The sequence below is a fragment of the Strix uralensis genome, chromosome 15 (genome assembly GCF_047716275.1).
Source record: "Strix uralensis isolate ZFMK-TIS-50842 chromosome 15, bStrUra1, whole genome shotgun sequence".
In the NCBI taxonomy this organism is placed as follows: domain Eukaryota; kingdom Metazoa; phylum Chordata; class Aves; order Strigiformes; family Strigidae; genus Strix; species Strix uralensis.
The window spans coordinates 10,871,546-10,886,538 of record NC_133986.1 but is presented as its reverse complement, the minus strand read 5'-3'; the positions used below and the strand labels follow the sequence as shown (position 1 = coordinate 10,886,538).

Sequence of the window (14,993 nt, the reverse complement as noted above, 5' to 3'; positions counted from 1 at the left end):
CCCGCTACCTCCTCAGCCAATAGCGGCGCGCCCAGCGGGCAGCGCGAGCTGTGAATGGGTGAGGGGAGCGTCAATCAGACGCTATGAGGGGGCGCCGACGGCAGCCCGCTGCCTCAGCCTGTGGGGATGGCGATAGGCAAGCGCGGGGCTGCAGAGAGCCGCTTCCCTTGTTACTCCAGCTTGGGCGGGGTTAGTTAGCTGCGTAAGTAACTTAATTTTTGGTGTGTGTTTCCAGTTTTGAGATGTCGGCACTTTCTAAAGCTGCTAATTTAAGTTATTCAGTGGCGTAGGAAATTACAGGATGAGGGCACTGTGGAAACTGCAATTGCTTCAGGAGTTTCGGAGGCAGCGTTTGTTTCAGTGGGAAAAAATGTTTTAAATTGCAAAATCCAAGTGACCAAGTGTATAGTTAAATGTTCGTTCTTATATCTGTACCTCAAATGAGGCACAGGTGATTTTAATATTGGTCATAATTCATATGCGCCCAATTGTAAACAGTATTTCTTGGAGGCCTGAATTTGTAACCTTAAAAAAGCACACTTCTGAATTAATAAGAAATCTCCCTGGATTATACTTATAAATAATGAGGTAAATACAGTTCTCTTGTTAGGCGACTGCAGTTATTAAAGCACCGTCTTTGCTGAGTTTTCTGCACTACAGTCCACAGGTCCGTCCCTTGTACTGTAACATTCATAACACTGGGGAGGTCCCCTGGCTTTGTGCCTCAAGGATGTGCTGCTACATGGGATAAAAGTGGTTAACAGGGAGTTATTTTTCCTAATTTGAGCCAAAACCTTTCAGCCACAGGAATAAGGTATCTTAAACTATTAGGTTATGTGACATTGGGTACTTGAAAGATAGATGAAGATCTATATGGCCAGTTATTCTGTGGACTTGTACTTCATAGCTCGTACTTCTGTATGGGGTTCTGGACCCAGACAGATGGATAAGACTACCTATGCACACTAGAAAACTAAAATATAGATTAGAAAACTAAAATATATGTACCTTGCCCCTTATTAGCTCTTTCCTAATGGCAATGACTGGGGGTAATCATAGCAGATAAGTGACCTGTCTAAACAAACAGAAATTACCCAAATGTGGTTGCAGGAGAATACTGGTTTATAAAAGCAACTGAGTCAGCAAGTTTTGTGTGTGCGGTGGTTTGGTTTTCCCCCCCATCATTCTTGATAAGAATCCCAGTGTGGTTCTTCACAGAATACACATTACAACAACGAAGCTGAGCAGCTCTGTTTACCCACAGCCTGTCAAAAAGAAATGAAACCGGGAAAATGCTTATCTGCAAGATTATGGCTACATTTTTTCTCTTAACAGATACAAAGAATAGTCTTTCTCATTATTTCAATCAGATGATAGCTTTATCTAGTATGCGTGATTATGTAGTAGAGGGCTAAGGCTCCCAAATTCAGGTCTGTACTACCCAGGGAATATCACTAACGGTACTCCTTTTCCCCAGTGGTAGGAACAGCAAACTCCCCTTTTTCTGCTTCAGCCTTATTTTGGACATTTCTTTCATGTCTCCAGGTCTCATAATCTTTTCTTTCTCAACATGATAACCTACATCATAAAGAAAAGCAAGAAAGATCAATCACCTATGTTTCTAATATTTTTGTACTAAATATACATCATCAGACTACACCTGCTACTGCATCTTCTGTGCAACCACAGATCACGTCCATGTACCAGACTTCTGCTGCACTCAGAAGATCCTTGGTAAAGCTAAACAGGAGTAAATACATAAAGTCTGCAGAGCAAGAAACCCTCTATAATATCAGCCAAAGAAAAAGGTATCCAAGCTTCACAACAAGGTCTTAACCCACAGAAAACTTAGTTTTCAAGATGCTAGCTCCCATTCTGCAAACTATTTGTAGGCCCCACCATCAGCCATTTCTGAGAACATTAATGATCTTTTCAGGCACTCATTCAGGCTTACATGGTGTTCTTCCACGCAGCTTTTATTTTTTAAGATGACTTTTATTAAAAAATGGTCTTTTCATAAGAAAAGACTGATTGTCTAAGTCCTATAGACTTAACATTAGAAGTGCATACACACTTTTTTAAAAATCAAGTAATTGGTATTTCAGTTTGCTTAACCAGAAAAATGAGGGCAACATGGCCATTTTCATGAAGAGTTGTTTGCTTTTCCTTTAAAGTTTAACATCTTCTGTCAACAAACGTGTGTAGATAAACATGCTTGTCACAAGTCTGTTTCAAAATAGCAGTAACTTGCAAAAACTGCTTCTCATTCATTTCACATAAACCCCTCTTATTATAACTGCAGTGCTAGAGGAAAAGATATATGTGTGTATACACATGTGTATGTGTGCCTGAAAAAACAAGAGGAGGTTAAATATTGGCTAAGAAAATATGCAAAAAAAATTTCAAAAGAGAACAGGTGGCAATACCAATGACATGTATTTTTCAAAAATGTTTGTGCTTTAGCTTTACTGCTTGCATTTTAGTAACTGCATTTGATAAGGTCATATACAAAGCTAAGTGAAGTGTGAAACAAATATATTTTCTCTCATCTCACCTTAGCCTTCTATCTTTTCACTGAAGAAAGCAGGAATACTGGTTTAAATTCCACAGATACCTTGCTGTGGGTATCTTTATTTATTTCCTTTTTTCCCCCCTTCTATTGTGATATTTGATTCCTGCGGCATCTTATTTGCCTGCGTAAGCCTCCTGTTATATATGCATTAAGTAAACAAACTTCAAACAATTCCAAATTAATCATCTTTATTTACCTAGGGAGACTGGTTCTATGTTGCTGCCTGTCTTTCTGAGGCATAATCCAAACCACACTTCACCCTTAATTAAGATTTTGAGAGATTAAAAGTCATAATACTTAGCATTTGTATTTTGTTTTCTGTATTTAAAGTGAGTTTAAACACAAACTACAAGGTCGGTTTCACTCACACGCACACGCGCACACACACACACACACACACTAATGCTGTATATAAAGTTTATGTGTAGTTCAGTCAGTTACACCTAAGGGAATGATCGAGTAGAAGGTTAATAGTGCCTGTTGCTTTACTAATTAAGTTACACAGGCACCTAAAGCTTTCATGCTACATGTATCAGCCATCTTGGCTGGCTGACTTGGTACCTACCTCCTGCTTATGATGAAACCGGGTTCATAAATGTTCCCATGTTCTCTGCAACCTCTGTTGAGTAGGTACACTCAGAGTACCTCTACTACATAGCCAAAGCGCTTAACTTCAGCACAGAGCACATTGGCCACAAGGACGTTTATTCTAAAAGATCAGAAATGAGAAACACAAGGCAGAGAGTGCTCATTTTTAATTAAACTGGTTATTGGTGAGAACACTTATCACAGGATTGGGAAACTTAATTTTTTTCCCTTCTAATAAGGATGTTCAATTTATATCTTCCAGAGTATCCGAATTACATATCTAGAGATGAGGCTTGGATACATTTTCTACCTGTACTGCAAGGAATAAGGTCCAAAAGAAAAAAATAAAGACTCTGTTTTAGGCTCACATAATAAAAATGTAAGTGATATTACTGAATATATTTTCAGTCATGAAACAAATTCATCTGCTGCATGTATTCCAACTATGAAGTGATATAATGAAACTATTCTCGAGACGTGAAATAATAATTGGCCTTGTTATAAATATCCAACCTTGGGATATTTACAGTACCTCGGGAACCTCTACAAATGACTTTTCCACTGATCCTTTTGCTGTCACGTCTGATGTAAGCATCAGGGCACAGAAAAAGCACTGAAAGAGGAACATATACTACTATTTAACTGTTCACTTACATGTCAGGATTGAGGGGTAGGTATGGCAAGTGCAGCCAGAAGAAAAAGGTTGATATTTTAGAAAAGCAGAGAAATATTAATAGAAATGTCAGATTATTGTCCACTGTAATGCAGTAGATGGAACATATTGTCTGTCTTGATTCCAAACTGGCAATACACACCCAAAATGATCTTATATGCCAAACTTGCAATTAGAGATCCATGAAGTCCATGCTATTAAAGGTCAGTCAACACCTGGGTGACAGGTGCTGTTAGACACAGTATATGGTGAGAAGAAGAAATGAAATATAAGATGGGTAATAATAAACTGGGGATCTCTGTATATGCTCTGTAAGCTATGTCTGAAAAATTTTACTAATTAAGTTTATCATTCAGTAACTAGCATTACATGTAGTCTGTTTAATTTTGTATTGTCGGTCATCAGATCTAATAGAAAACGCTGAAGACAGTGAAATATAACATCTTCAGAGGTGGACTTTAAGGGATGATTGAGAGAAAGATACTAGTGGAAAAGGTAAGCAGGCAGGAAGTAAAAACTGACTTTTATGGGAAACAGCACACTGGGCTGTCAGTTGATGGAGTGAGATACTGAGAAGCATAGCAGAGGGAAAATGTGGACTTTGAGAAAACACGTGTAGAAGAAAATCAGGAGAAGACAGATAGGAAACCTCTTTTTTGTGTTTGAAATTTTCCACCAAGCTCTGCTGTAGTTATTAAGGCAAGGTCTTAATTTAAACCACTAAAGAAAAAGACTAACCTCAGCAGTAGAAAAGTGTGTTAGAATAATAATAGTTTATATGTTTCAAACAACACGCTTTTCTTTTCCACTGCTTATTCCATTCTATATAGTCAATAAAGACTTCAGTGGTCCTGGAGCAGACATGTCTTCAGACTTTAATAGTGTATGTGGTTAGTAAATGTCAATGGATACACCAGTCCTAGAGTAAAATAAATTTTTCAGTATTTTTACCAAAAAGAGAAATTAATTCATCTATATTAATGTTTTGCAATAATTTATTAATTTTCATAAACAGTATTCCTGATCATCATCATCAAGAAGTTGTGTTTCAAGTTTAGTGCTGGAAAGACAGCTGCAGTATACTTCTTGAAATGACTGAGAGAAGAACAATAATAGAATAAGAAATGCAGCACTTTTCAGATGCTAAGGTATTCAAACATGTATTTAGCTTTCTGGATATCTCAGTTTTGCATTTTATCCCTAGATACTACATTATTAAAATTATTTCACATCATATAAATACAATTTTCTTTTGTTAATGCATTTGCTTTTATTTGATTTTCTTTCAACTTAAGAGCACTGATAAGTAAGCTTATGAATGTTTTTCTATATTTGTTCTTTGTGTTATTAGCAGCATTGTCTGAAGCATTTACCTGATAGCAGTTAATAAAGCCTCTATTTTGAAACATGGTTTTGCCCATTAATGCTTCATTCTGCATAAGAAAAGACATAAAGCTAGACACAGCAATATTTTTTCTCTTGTTAGAATCAGCAGCTCTTAAGCTTTTAAATGGGTCAGCCATCCAGTATGACTTAGTCACATGTGCTTTAAATTAGTCAAGTGCTTAATTGGCTTGCTGGATGTTTGCATGTATAAATATAGATGCTTGATCCAAGAGATACCTTGATACAATAGACATCATTTTATATGTTCTAATTCTGTAGAAAGAAGAGAATCCCAAATGAACTGGTTTTTCAAACCAATTGAATTTTCAGAAACTTAAAGGCAATTAAAAATGTTGACTGCCAAGCAGGACTGGAAAATCAGGCTGTTATTTCATTGCCAGTAAAAATTACATACATGCTTTTGAAAATGTCTGTAGCTAAATGCATCAATATGGCTCTAGACTAATATACAGAGATTATTCATACAATTTTTTAGTATGGCAATAAAATGAACTAACCTGAAGCTGCTACTTGGATGTATGAACAGAATTTGTTTGCCCATTATATGTATTCTATGATCCATAAGCAGGAGAAAGAATAGTTTGATGCTCTGCTGAAAAATACCAGCGTAATATTTCAGATTAAAATGTAGAATTTCATGCTGCAAGTGGGAAGGTGTACTATATGCTTGGTTAGAGGTCTACAGAATGTGAACAAAAGAGATTGCATGTATGCCTGACATTTAGGTTGTGAGGTGAATAACACCAGTAATGGTGAATTTAGGCATGGATCATATCTCAACTTCCAGTTAGTTTTGGTACTAAACAATGATCTGATCACATATTATTCTCTACAGCAGTGATTTCTAAATTTTCCTATGAATACAATATCACAGTTATGACTGGAAGAGACAACGTGATCATAGGAAGCTTATGGAGGAAAAAACCAAACAAACCAGCTAGTGAAATGGCAATAAATGAGATGGATTTGCTGTAACCATGGCAAATGTGGACCTTGGGAAATAAGGAAAAACAAAGAAGAAGGTATGTTGCATTTGTAAGATACAAGAAGAGAAAATGTCACTATCTTTGAAACAGTAGGCGAGTAGCTAGAAATTCTCCATACATTATCTAGTCACTAAACTGAAACTGTAAAACCTGAGAGATTCAAGTTAGGCATCTAAGTAATGTTTAGTATCTAAAAAAAAAAAAGGCTGGATCGATCTTTTTCTATTTAAGCAAGTTGTGAAAGATGTGACGCTCTGCAAGCAGAGGTACATCAAAGACTATTACAATGCATGTGACAACTGTAGTAGGTACACGTGATACTGGGGTGCTGGAGTATCAGGGAGCGTTTTACATACATAATAATCTGCTGTGCTGACTTGATGGGTCAGTTCCCATGGAATCACCGGGAGGTGATTGTTGCAAATTCCCTGTGCAGTGCCTGCCAGGATTCCATTAAGATAGTAATATTTTCAAGTTTAACATGTTTACAAACCACATGTAGTTTAATATGTTTTTTCTTTCACTTTTTTTTTGTCCTGAAAATGCAAAAACACTTTAACATATTTAATGGAAGCTAGCTTGTCACTGATAGATTTTCATTGTCTTTAAACTAGCTGATTAACAGATGCTGAACATAACTCAGATTTTTAAAGATAATTTCAGTGAATTGTGAAATAAATTCAGTTTTAAAAATCTGGTTTATTATAGAAGAAAAAATGTGGCTGTCTCTTTAGTTGCTCTGTTTAAGAGGGATAACAGCAATAGACATAAGACTTGAGGTTTGTCCCTTGAGACGAACGCAAATGGAACCAAGGGAGTAATTAATCCTAGGGTACTAGCACACTAATTAGTATTGTTTGAATTGATAGGAGTTGTAGGTTCTCAGTACCTTTGAAAATCTGTTTTTATTTTGGTGTGAATATTTTAGCCTTTTTTTTTGACTTTAAGTAGCTGTCATTCTCAGTATATTTACATGACAATAGGAGGCATCTAAGGATGGAATACTGGCAAAAAGTCTGTATGCCATCTGCTTACATATCTTAATTTTGACAATAAGAAAGACTACAGAAAATTCTGGGGTGTTATGAGAGTCAAAGAAGCAAGGGACACACTCAGAGTGAAATACTGTTAGTAGTATATTAGATAAATATAAATATAAAATAGCTCTTTTAGTCTGGCATAATTGGTTCACCACCGTGCCTGCCATATGGCCAGCAGCTGGCCGATGCCCTTTGCCCCAGCTGTCCTGTGCAATGGCAGCATTTGAGTAGCTGCTCCAGTCATCCTGATAAAAGCAGTTTTTCACACTGACTAGTTATATATCATTATAGGTTGCGAAGATGGCCATTATTTTGTTTAAGACTTACTCAATTGCCATGTGCTACTTATGATTTCTGCTGAACTAGAACGAGGCCTGGGTAAGCCCGTGACTGTTTTGACCACAGGTAGATGTGTGGAAAATAAACAGAGCAGAATGTTTTCTGTGTGTCTAGGTATGGCTATTCTTACAGCCAAAGTTCTCTTCTGTAAATTTGGCCTCATTTTTCTAAGGTTTTCTGTTCATAGAAAATTCATTGCCTCAAATAGATAAATTGAAATTATGGAAGCACCTAAAAAAAAAAAAAAAAGCAAAATAATTCCATAACTACAGTAGTCTTTACAACATTTAGTTAGACATTGAGATCAATTTTAGACATCCTAAAAGATCTCTGGTTTTTATGTGTATGAAGAGCTATGTTTTTGAAATGTGCGCCTGCTTTATAAAAGCTGCTAGAAGAGATAATAGTTATTTTGATATATCAGCACAGAACTTGGCTGTTTCATGACAGCCAAGAAGTGGTGAAACTTATCTGGAAACTGTAACAAATTATATTGATGTGTTTCTAGCTATTAGTTGTGCCCTGCACCCTTTTTTGTGCACCCTTTTTTCCTGGCCATTTACAAGATATTTACAATAGGTTTATCAGCCATTTACATTGCCACGAAGCTTATGATGTAGGGATAAAAATGAAATACAGATCATGACTTACAAACCATCAAACTTATAAATACACTAAAACCTTCTAAACAGATCTACAGTGATGTATCAGCATTCCTATCCAGCTTTGTTTATGTGCATTTCCTATTTTTGTTGGGTTAAGAGCAGTGTTTGTTCTATGTTTGAACAGCACAGTTGGGTCTTGATCCATAACGTGGACATCTAAACAATTTTAAGAGGAATACACATTTTTCACTGGATATGCTGCCTTTGTTTTTTTCAATACTTCTAGTCTAAAAATGTTTGATAAATTTTTACAGCTACAAGAAAGAGTACCATGTAAATTAGGCCAAGTTTTGACCACCAACTACTTTCAATTCACCAACATGAAAACAGCTATTTTTCAATAGTCCTGTGGTTATTTGACTTGAGGAGGTTAACATTTTTTTTCTTTTCTTTTGTTGTTAGTATGGTAAAGTGGTTTTTTATTTGTTTTTACAGTGTGCTAATATCTCTTCTGTTTGGTATTGCTATTTATACATTTTCCTGAAATCTGAAAATAGGTTTCAAGATACAGAAGGTTGAGATATCTTAATTTTCTGCCTGCATGACAGATTACAGAGGCTTTTCACCATCTTCTTCCATATTGATGTTTTTGCTCCTTTTCCTGCTTACCAGTCACAGGGATTGTAACCAATAGATCTTACTCACAAAAGGCTCCATTGTACTTGAAAGTTAACTGCCATGTGTTTTCCTATGGTTTGGATATAGACCTTGGTCTAACCCCCTGTATTTTAATGCATTTGAACAAGGAGGTTTCTGTTGTGATCCAGTTCTAAAGACTTACTCTATGACATCCACCCACTATTCGTCATTTAATTCTTTTGTCAAGCTCTGATTCATCATTTTATTGAGCTCTGATGGATCCCATACTACTTAATCCTGGCACCAGCCCCTCTTTTTACTCAATCATACAGACTATTCTTATATTTTTTTCAGGACCAGTTACTGAGATGTGCTATGCATAGAACATTATATAGCACTGTGACACTTTCATTACAGATGATGTGTCACAGGTATGCCTTCCCAATGACGTAGGTGGAAAAAAAGGGAGTTGGTAATTACCTACCCATTGCTTACAGCATATGTTTCATCCTGAATGGCAATAACAAATTGGTCTGAGTCAGCAGTCTCCTTGTTGGAAAGATATTGCTGGGTTATATGATAACAAGCAACTGTGTCATAAATGGAATTAGATATATAAGAAGGTGGGCAGTGTTATGTTTATTAAGACTGCATTGACTAGGTGGTTCTTGAGTGCTAATTAATTGACATGAACTGACATGAACTGCATGAACTGACAATGGGTTTTGGAACCTTATGTGGTTGTTTCCCTGCTGTTTTTCACATGTTTTTACTTTTTGGGTTGGAAGTATGCATGCTCTTCTGCTGTAGCACAAAATGGTGGTATACACATTCAGCATCACAAGAGTAGTGAGATGGTAAAATATTGTTCGTTCACACAAAAACTAGGAACAAACGTACTGAAAAAGTATGAACAGTGCATTATGTAAGGTACTTTGTCATATAAACTCAGAGAGTTTTCATTTAGTACACTCACTTGGGCAATAAGTGTCAAACTACAAATTCCTGCTCCAACATACTGAAATTAAATCTTGTTGAAGAAGGTTTCTTAAAATTTTTAATACAGGCAGTATAATTTGGTGCTGAATACTAGAATAGTAGTTACTGTGCTGTTATGATGTTGTGTAGAGTAAAAAGATTTCTTTGAAATTGTATTACAGAACCTTTAACAAAGGTTTTGCCTCTACCTCAAACTTTCATGTTTCAGCAGCCTACTAGTGTTACAAAGCTTTGTTTTCCTTTTTTTCATAAAAATGCCAATATTAATGCTCATGCTAGGTGAGTTATATAGCACTTTTCACATATGCTTTATATATTTTAGATATAATTTTATTAAAATATCTGCCTAACTTTGGGCATTCATTTATTTACTAAATTAGCATTGTATGATATTGACTCTCAGGTATTTAAACAATATGAAGTATACCTCAAACTGAAAAATTTATAAGATTCTATTGTAGGTTTATGTGCAGGTAGGCAAGGTTTTCTGGTGTATACTGGAAATGGCTAAAATCTCTTGAGTTTATCAGAGAAATCAGAGAAAAGAAAATTAGGGGTCACAAAGTGAAAAGATACAAAGTTCTTAGTGAAGAGAGAATTCTGCAAGTGAAGACATTGTTTTGTTGTGGCTTTTTTCTCCTTACTCTAATATGTTTGGCATTCTTTTAGTCATTATTTTGTTGTCAGAAGTACAGATTCATTGCAGTTTTTCCCACAAGCGTGTTTGAACGTTTCTCTCCTACCTTCCAGATGATGGTGATAGTACTGCAGCAGTCTGTCTGTCTCTCTCGCTTGCCCTTTGCAGCTCTGCTGGCTTTGTCTGTTATTACTGATTCACTACCAAACCAGAGCAGCAAATGGTGGCTAAAAGACCTTAATGGAATATAGGAAGAATTAAGTTCAAATGCTAGGTTAAGGCAAGACTTAAAATGAGCCATGTGTGCCAGATGACTGCCCTAGCTGCTAGCTCCTTCATGGTGCTGAGGATTCCCTGGGTACATCTGCACTGTCCCTTTGCATAGCTCTCTCACTCCTTGGCCTGGGCCTCCACAGTCTAAGTTGTATACTTCGTTCACTCCTGGGGTCTCTATGGATTGAAGGTACTAGGTCCATTGCTGATGAAGCCCTGGTGTGTTTGAAAGAATAGTTAAAAGACAATCGTAAAGACAGCATGGAGGGCACTGCATAAAGACTGGCTACCTCTGCCTGACTGTCCCCCAGTGCCATCCCTGAAGGCATCATACTCTCGTAGGCTTCATACCCTGCCTTATTCCATGCTGGAGCATACCACACCTAGCCTAAGCAGTGTGGCTTTTGGAGGGTTGCCTCGCAACCTTGTCACTACTCAGGATAACCTGAAAAACAAGCCAGTAAGTCTGAACACAAAACCATCGAGGGTATATAGCATTTTGGCTTGGGTTCATGAGAAGACTTGGGCATACCTCTGTTATACCTGGAGATGGCCTAGACTGGAGGTTTCACTTCCAGCCTAACACACAGGTCTCAGGGCACTCCTGCCCTCACACTCCAGAATTCTGTCAATAGTGGTGAGCAGGGACATTTTAAATTTCAGAAGATGAAAGCAGAATATGTGTGAAGGAGAGCATGTGACTGCATTAAACACAGGGGGTTGCATGCGTCTCCTGGCAAGAGATGGCTCTGGCAAACATCCATACATTCCCATGCCTGTATATGGCTCCTTGGAACCTTTTCTGCACAGATCAGAAGTGCTCCCTGGGTACAAACCTCATTCCACCCAGATGTCCTATGGAAATAACATCAACAACATGCTGGAATGCAGTTTATATAAATTATGTGACATCATCTCAGTGAAGGGATAGTCATCACACGTCCTGTCTTCTCCTATTGATGCTTTCATATGCATTTCCTATCCAACTCCTTTCTGAGGTTTCTAATTGCAGAAGACATCTTCCCATGGGCCTGTCACCCTAGGCCACACGTGACACCCTGGCAAGGATGGGAGGGACAATACTCCAGGCGTTACAGAGTGCAGAGTGTAAGACAGGATAGCCACTCCTGACCTTTTGGTGTAGTGCAGTCTCAAAACATGGACAGAAACAGGACAACTTACCACAAGCGTGCCTTCTCTCCTTAACCTTCAGCCTAGGATTTCTGTTTCTGGCTGGAATACTGTGTGCATGGTGACAGATGTGCTCACACAGCACAAGGGTTACTGGTTTAATCCCTTTACAGTAGGCATCCAAGGTAGCTGCACACCCAAGGGTCAGCCAACAGTGAGCACAGGAGGCCTGGTGGGACCCTGGGGTAGGAACGTTTCATTGAGAGTGGATGGTGTAGTGGGTACCAGCTCCACAGCAGACAGGAGTGGGCACTGCTACTCACCTCAGAGGCATATTCCAATTCAAAGTGAGGCACCTGAAGCATCACAAAGTTTTTAATTTACTCCTTACTGAGGGCAGGTTAGAAAAATAAAGCAGCAAAGTTCCACTACCACATTGTGCTTCTCATAATATGTGTCAGCTTGATTCTCATCCTCACTCTGTTTTCCTGTCCCTGTCTCATTTGCTTTTTCCTTCCTTTTTCTTGTTCAGGAACACATTACTGCACGGAGAGATGCCTAGGTCAGTAGGTGTGACACCTTGTCACGACGGGCCACCTTGTCAGGTGCCACGGTGGTAACATGATCTGCAAATGGGTAAGTCGAAACCTCCTCCTCCTCCTCATGCAAAATTGTTTTGTCTTTGGGAAGCAGGTGTCTGCAACAGTGCACTATGCTGTGTCTGTCTTGCCAACATATTGTGAAGAGAAAGGAGTGGTCCCTCTTCCAGAGGGTTTATGGTAGGGATAAGGAAAGAAAGCATATCTCTAGTTCTATAAATAGAAAGTCAGTGGCTTCAGTATGGTGCAGTTCAGACGTTATGGGCAGTCCTGCAGCTATTCTAAGCAGTTATGTATGCAAGGCGTTGCGCACTTGATCCCTCTGAGAGACAAGACAACTCGTAGCGATAGTGCCATATCGTCCGACAGCATCTGTTTGAAACTGTGCCACATAGGCAGCACCTCCACGTTCACATACACCCCCCTTCCGTGAGGTGTGTCAAGCAGCAGTTGTTTACACAGCAGTGGGAAAGCTGGTATTCATCTTTCCCGTGAGCATTTTTCATTCTGCAGAGAATTGAATTATTGCACATTTGATAGACATTCTGGAGCAGTTTAGGTACAGTGCTGCTGTGGTATTCCCAGCCAGCCAGCCTCGAGAGGGCGGCAGCGGGTTACTGTGACACAGAGAAGCTGCCTAATCCTACAGAGTTTGGTGTTCCTTGGGAAAATAAAACTGACTAAGCACAACCAGGGGGAAGCCTGTACAGACCGTGATGGAGTAGTAGCCCTTGTGAGGGCTGGTAAGAACCTTGTGGAACGAGATCCTGCATCAGCTAGGAAGCTGTTGCTAGACTGGTGTATGTCAGTACCATAATAAATACTGCAGCTCTTGTCCTAAGGTTCTGAAAGATTCCAGACAAGGTAGAAGACATTTTAAGACTTGAGTTTTGCCCTTGCATTTCCCCTATCATTTGTCAATTCTTTTCAGCATTGTTTGCCTTTGTATGTAACCACTATTCTCAGCACAGACTGGTATGCTCTGGGGCATCTACTTTATAGCAGTGTTAGAGGATAATACTTTATTTGGTTTCCTGACAGTTTCCTGACTGTTAAGTATTATGAAAGACACAATATTTAACTATAAATGGCTGGCTGGTTGGCTATTCTTTCCATTGACTCTGTGATCGTAGTGGTTGACTCTTGATAATGTTACTGTCAATACAGTATTACTGGCTAAGAAGAGAGAGTTGAGGACATGAACATTATTTCAGTACACACGTTCCAGGAAGCATGACACCCACCCATTGTAATCTGTACATGTAATTTGCTCTATCAAGTGCCTCATGAAACAGGTTAATATTACAGCCAGTGAATGGCTATAGTAGTAAGTGCGGTTTTGACAGAAAATTCATCCAAATATGTGAGTATTCTGGCACATGGGACTGCAGCAGGTTTCCACACATATATGATATAGTAGTGGAAACATGAGGTGTGACCCCATGACCAGAAAACTGAGATTATTGCAAGTGCCTCCAAAGAATTATTTTACACTGGTAGCTAATCATGGATAGACTTGTCAGACCTGGTGTTGTCTATCTACTAGATATACACATTAGTATATCTAGCTAGATATCTAGGTGACTAGAGAAGTTTATCCTGCTGTAACTTTATAGCTGGATGTTATAAATTAGTAGCTGTTAAATGCTGAAGAACAACATCATTATTTGCAGGTGTTTCGGTAATGCCTAATGAGTCTAGGAACGTTCTAGTTGTTTCATCCCTGCCTAAGAAAGAAAATGCAGGCACTATAAAATTTTAATTAACAGTAAGAGCTGAAGAGAGAAGTGATGGAAAAATAGGCCTCAGTAACTTTCAGTACACCACTTGCCTTGAATAATGTCATGTGATGAAGCAAATACTCTATCCCCTTCATTTGATCTGATTCCAGATGGTATAATATGATTTCCCCCCCAACCCTCATGCTAGTGACTGAGAAAGTCTGATATTGTAACAAGTTAGCATCCAGAAATTTAATGCATTTTTCAGGTGCTCATCTTTCTTATTCTGACAGTTTTCTCCACCCTTTGTGTCACGTCCCTCACACTTTGTCATCACAATAATTTTATTGTGTTATTCATAGGACAAAAGGATCAAACATAGATCCATAATTTTTGCAGTTCCATAATCTTCCCAATAAGGCCTACTACAACACTTGTTCAGTTGTCTGATGCATTTAAAACTAAAAAGTATTTTTATATCACCTCTTGTCTTCATACACTCCAAATTTCTGGACAGAGATTTTCAATGTTTGTTGAGGATTACATTTTAAACTAGGTGAAATCTCATTGGTTATTTGCAAGATTAGCTTGCTTTTCCTACTTCAAAATGTTTTCAAAACAAACATGGAATAAATGCATTATAGGTGAAACAGCTACTGAGGGAGGAGGCTATTTCCTACATTAACAAGTGTAGGAAGCATCTTCAATACTATTTTCATTCTTAGAAAGTGTTTGATTTAAAGATGTCTTCATCTGTAAAATGTGTGCTGAATTAAGAGCGATT

The 14,993-nt window shown here is 38.2% G+C and overlaps 1 protein-coding gene across 4 annotated transcripts in view; it reads left to right on the top strand.

Annotated features, from left to right (window-relative positions):
• Positions 1–87: 87 nt before the first annotated feature.
• The window catches only part of ABTB2 (ankyrin repeat and BTB domain containing 2), a 158,781-nt gene continuing 143,875 nt past the window's right edge, over positions 88–14,993 (top strand). Inside the window, exons 1-5 of one of the 4 annotated variants that reach the window (XM_074884339.1) lie at positions 1,552–1,808; positions 3,423–3,539; positions 4,849–4,981; positions 6,115–6,262; positions 12,422–12,525. In XM_074884339.1, coding sequence (XP_074740440.1) covers positions 12,522–12,525 — 4 coding nt within the window. In that variant the 5' untranslated portion in view covers positions 1,552–1,808; positions 3,423–3,539; positions 4,849–4,981; positions 6,115–6,262; positions 12,422–12,521. Of the gene's footprint in view, positions 203–1,551; positions 1,809–3,422; positions 3,540–4,079; positions 4,329–4,848; positions 4,982–6,075; positions 6,263–12,421; positions 12,526–14,993 lie in introns of those variants that run through there. The other 3 variants (XM_074884337.1, XM_074884338.1, XM_074884340.1) reach the window with 3 other exon arrangements.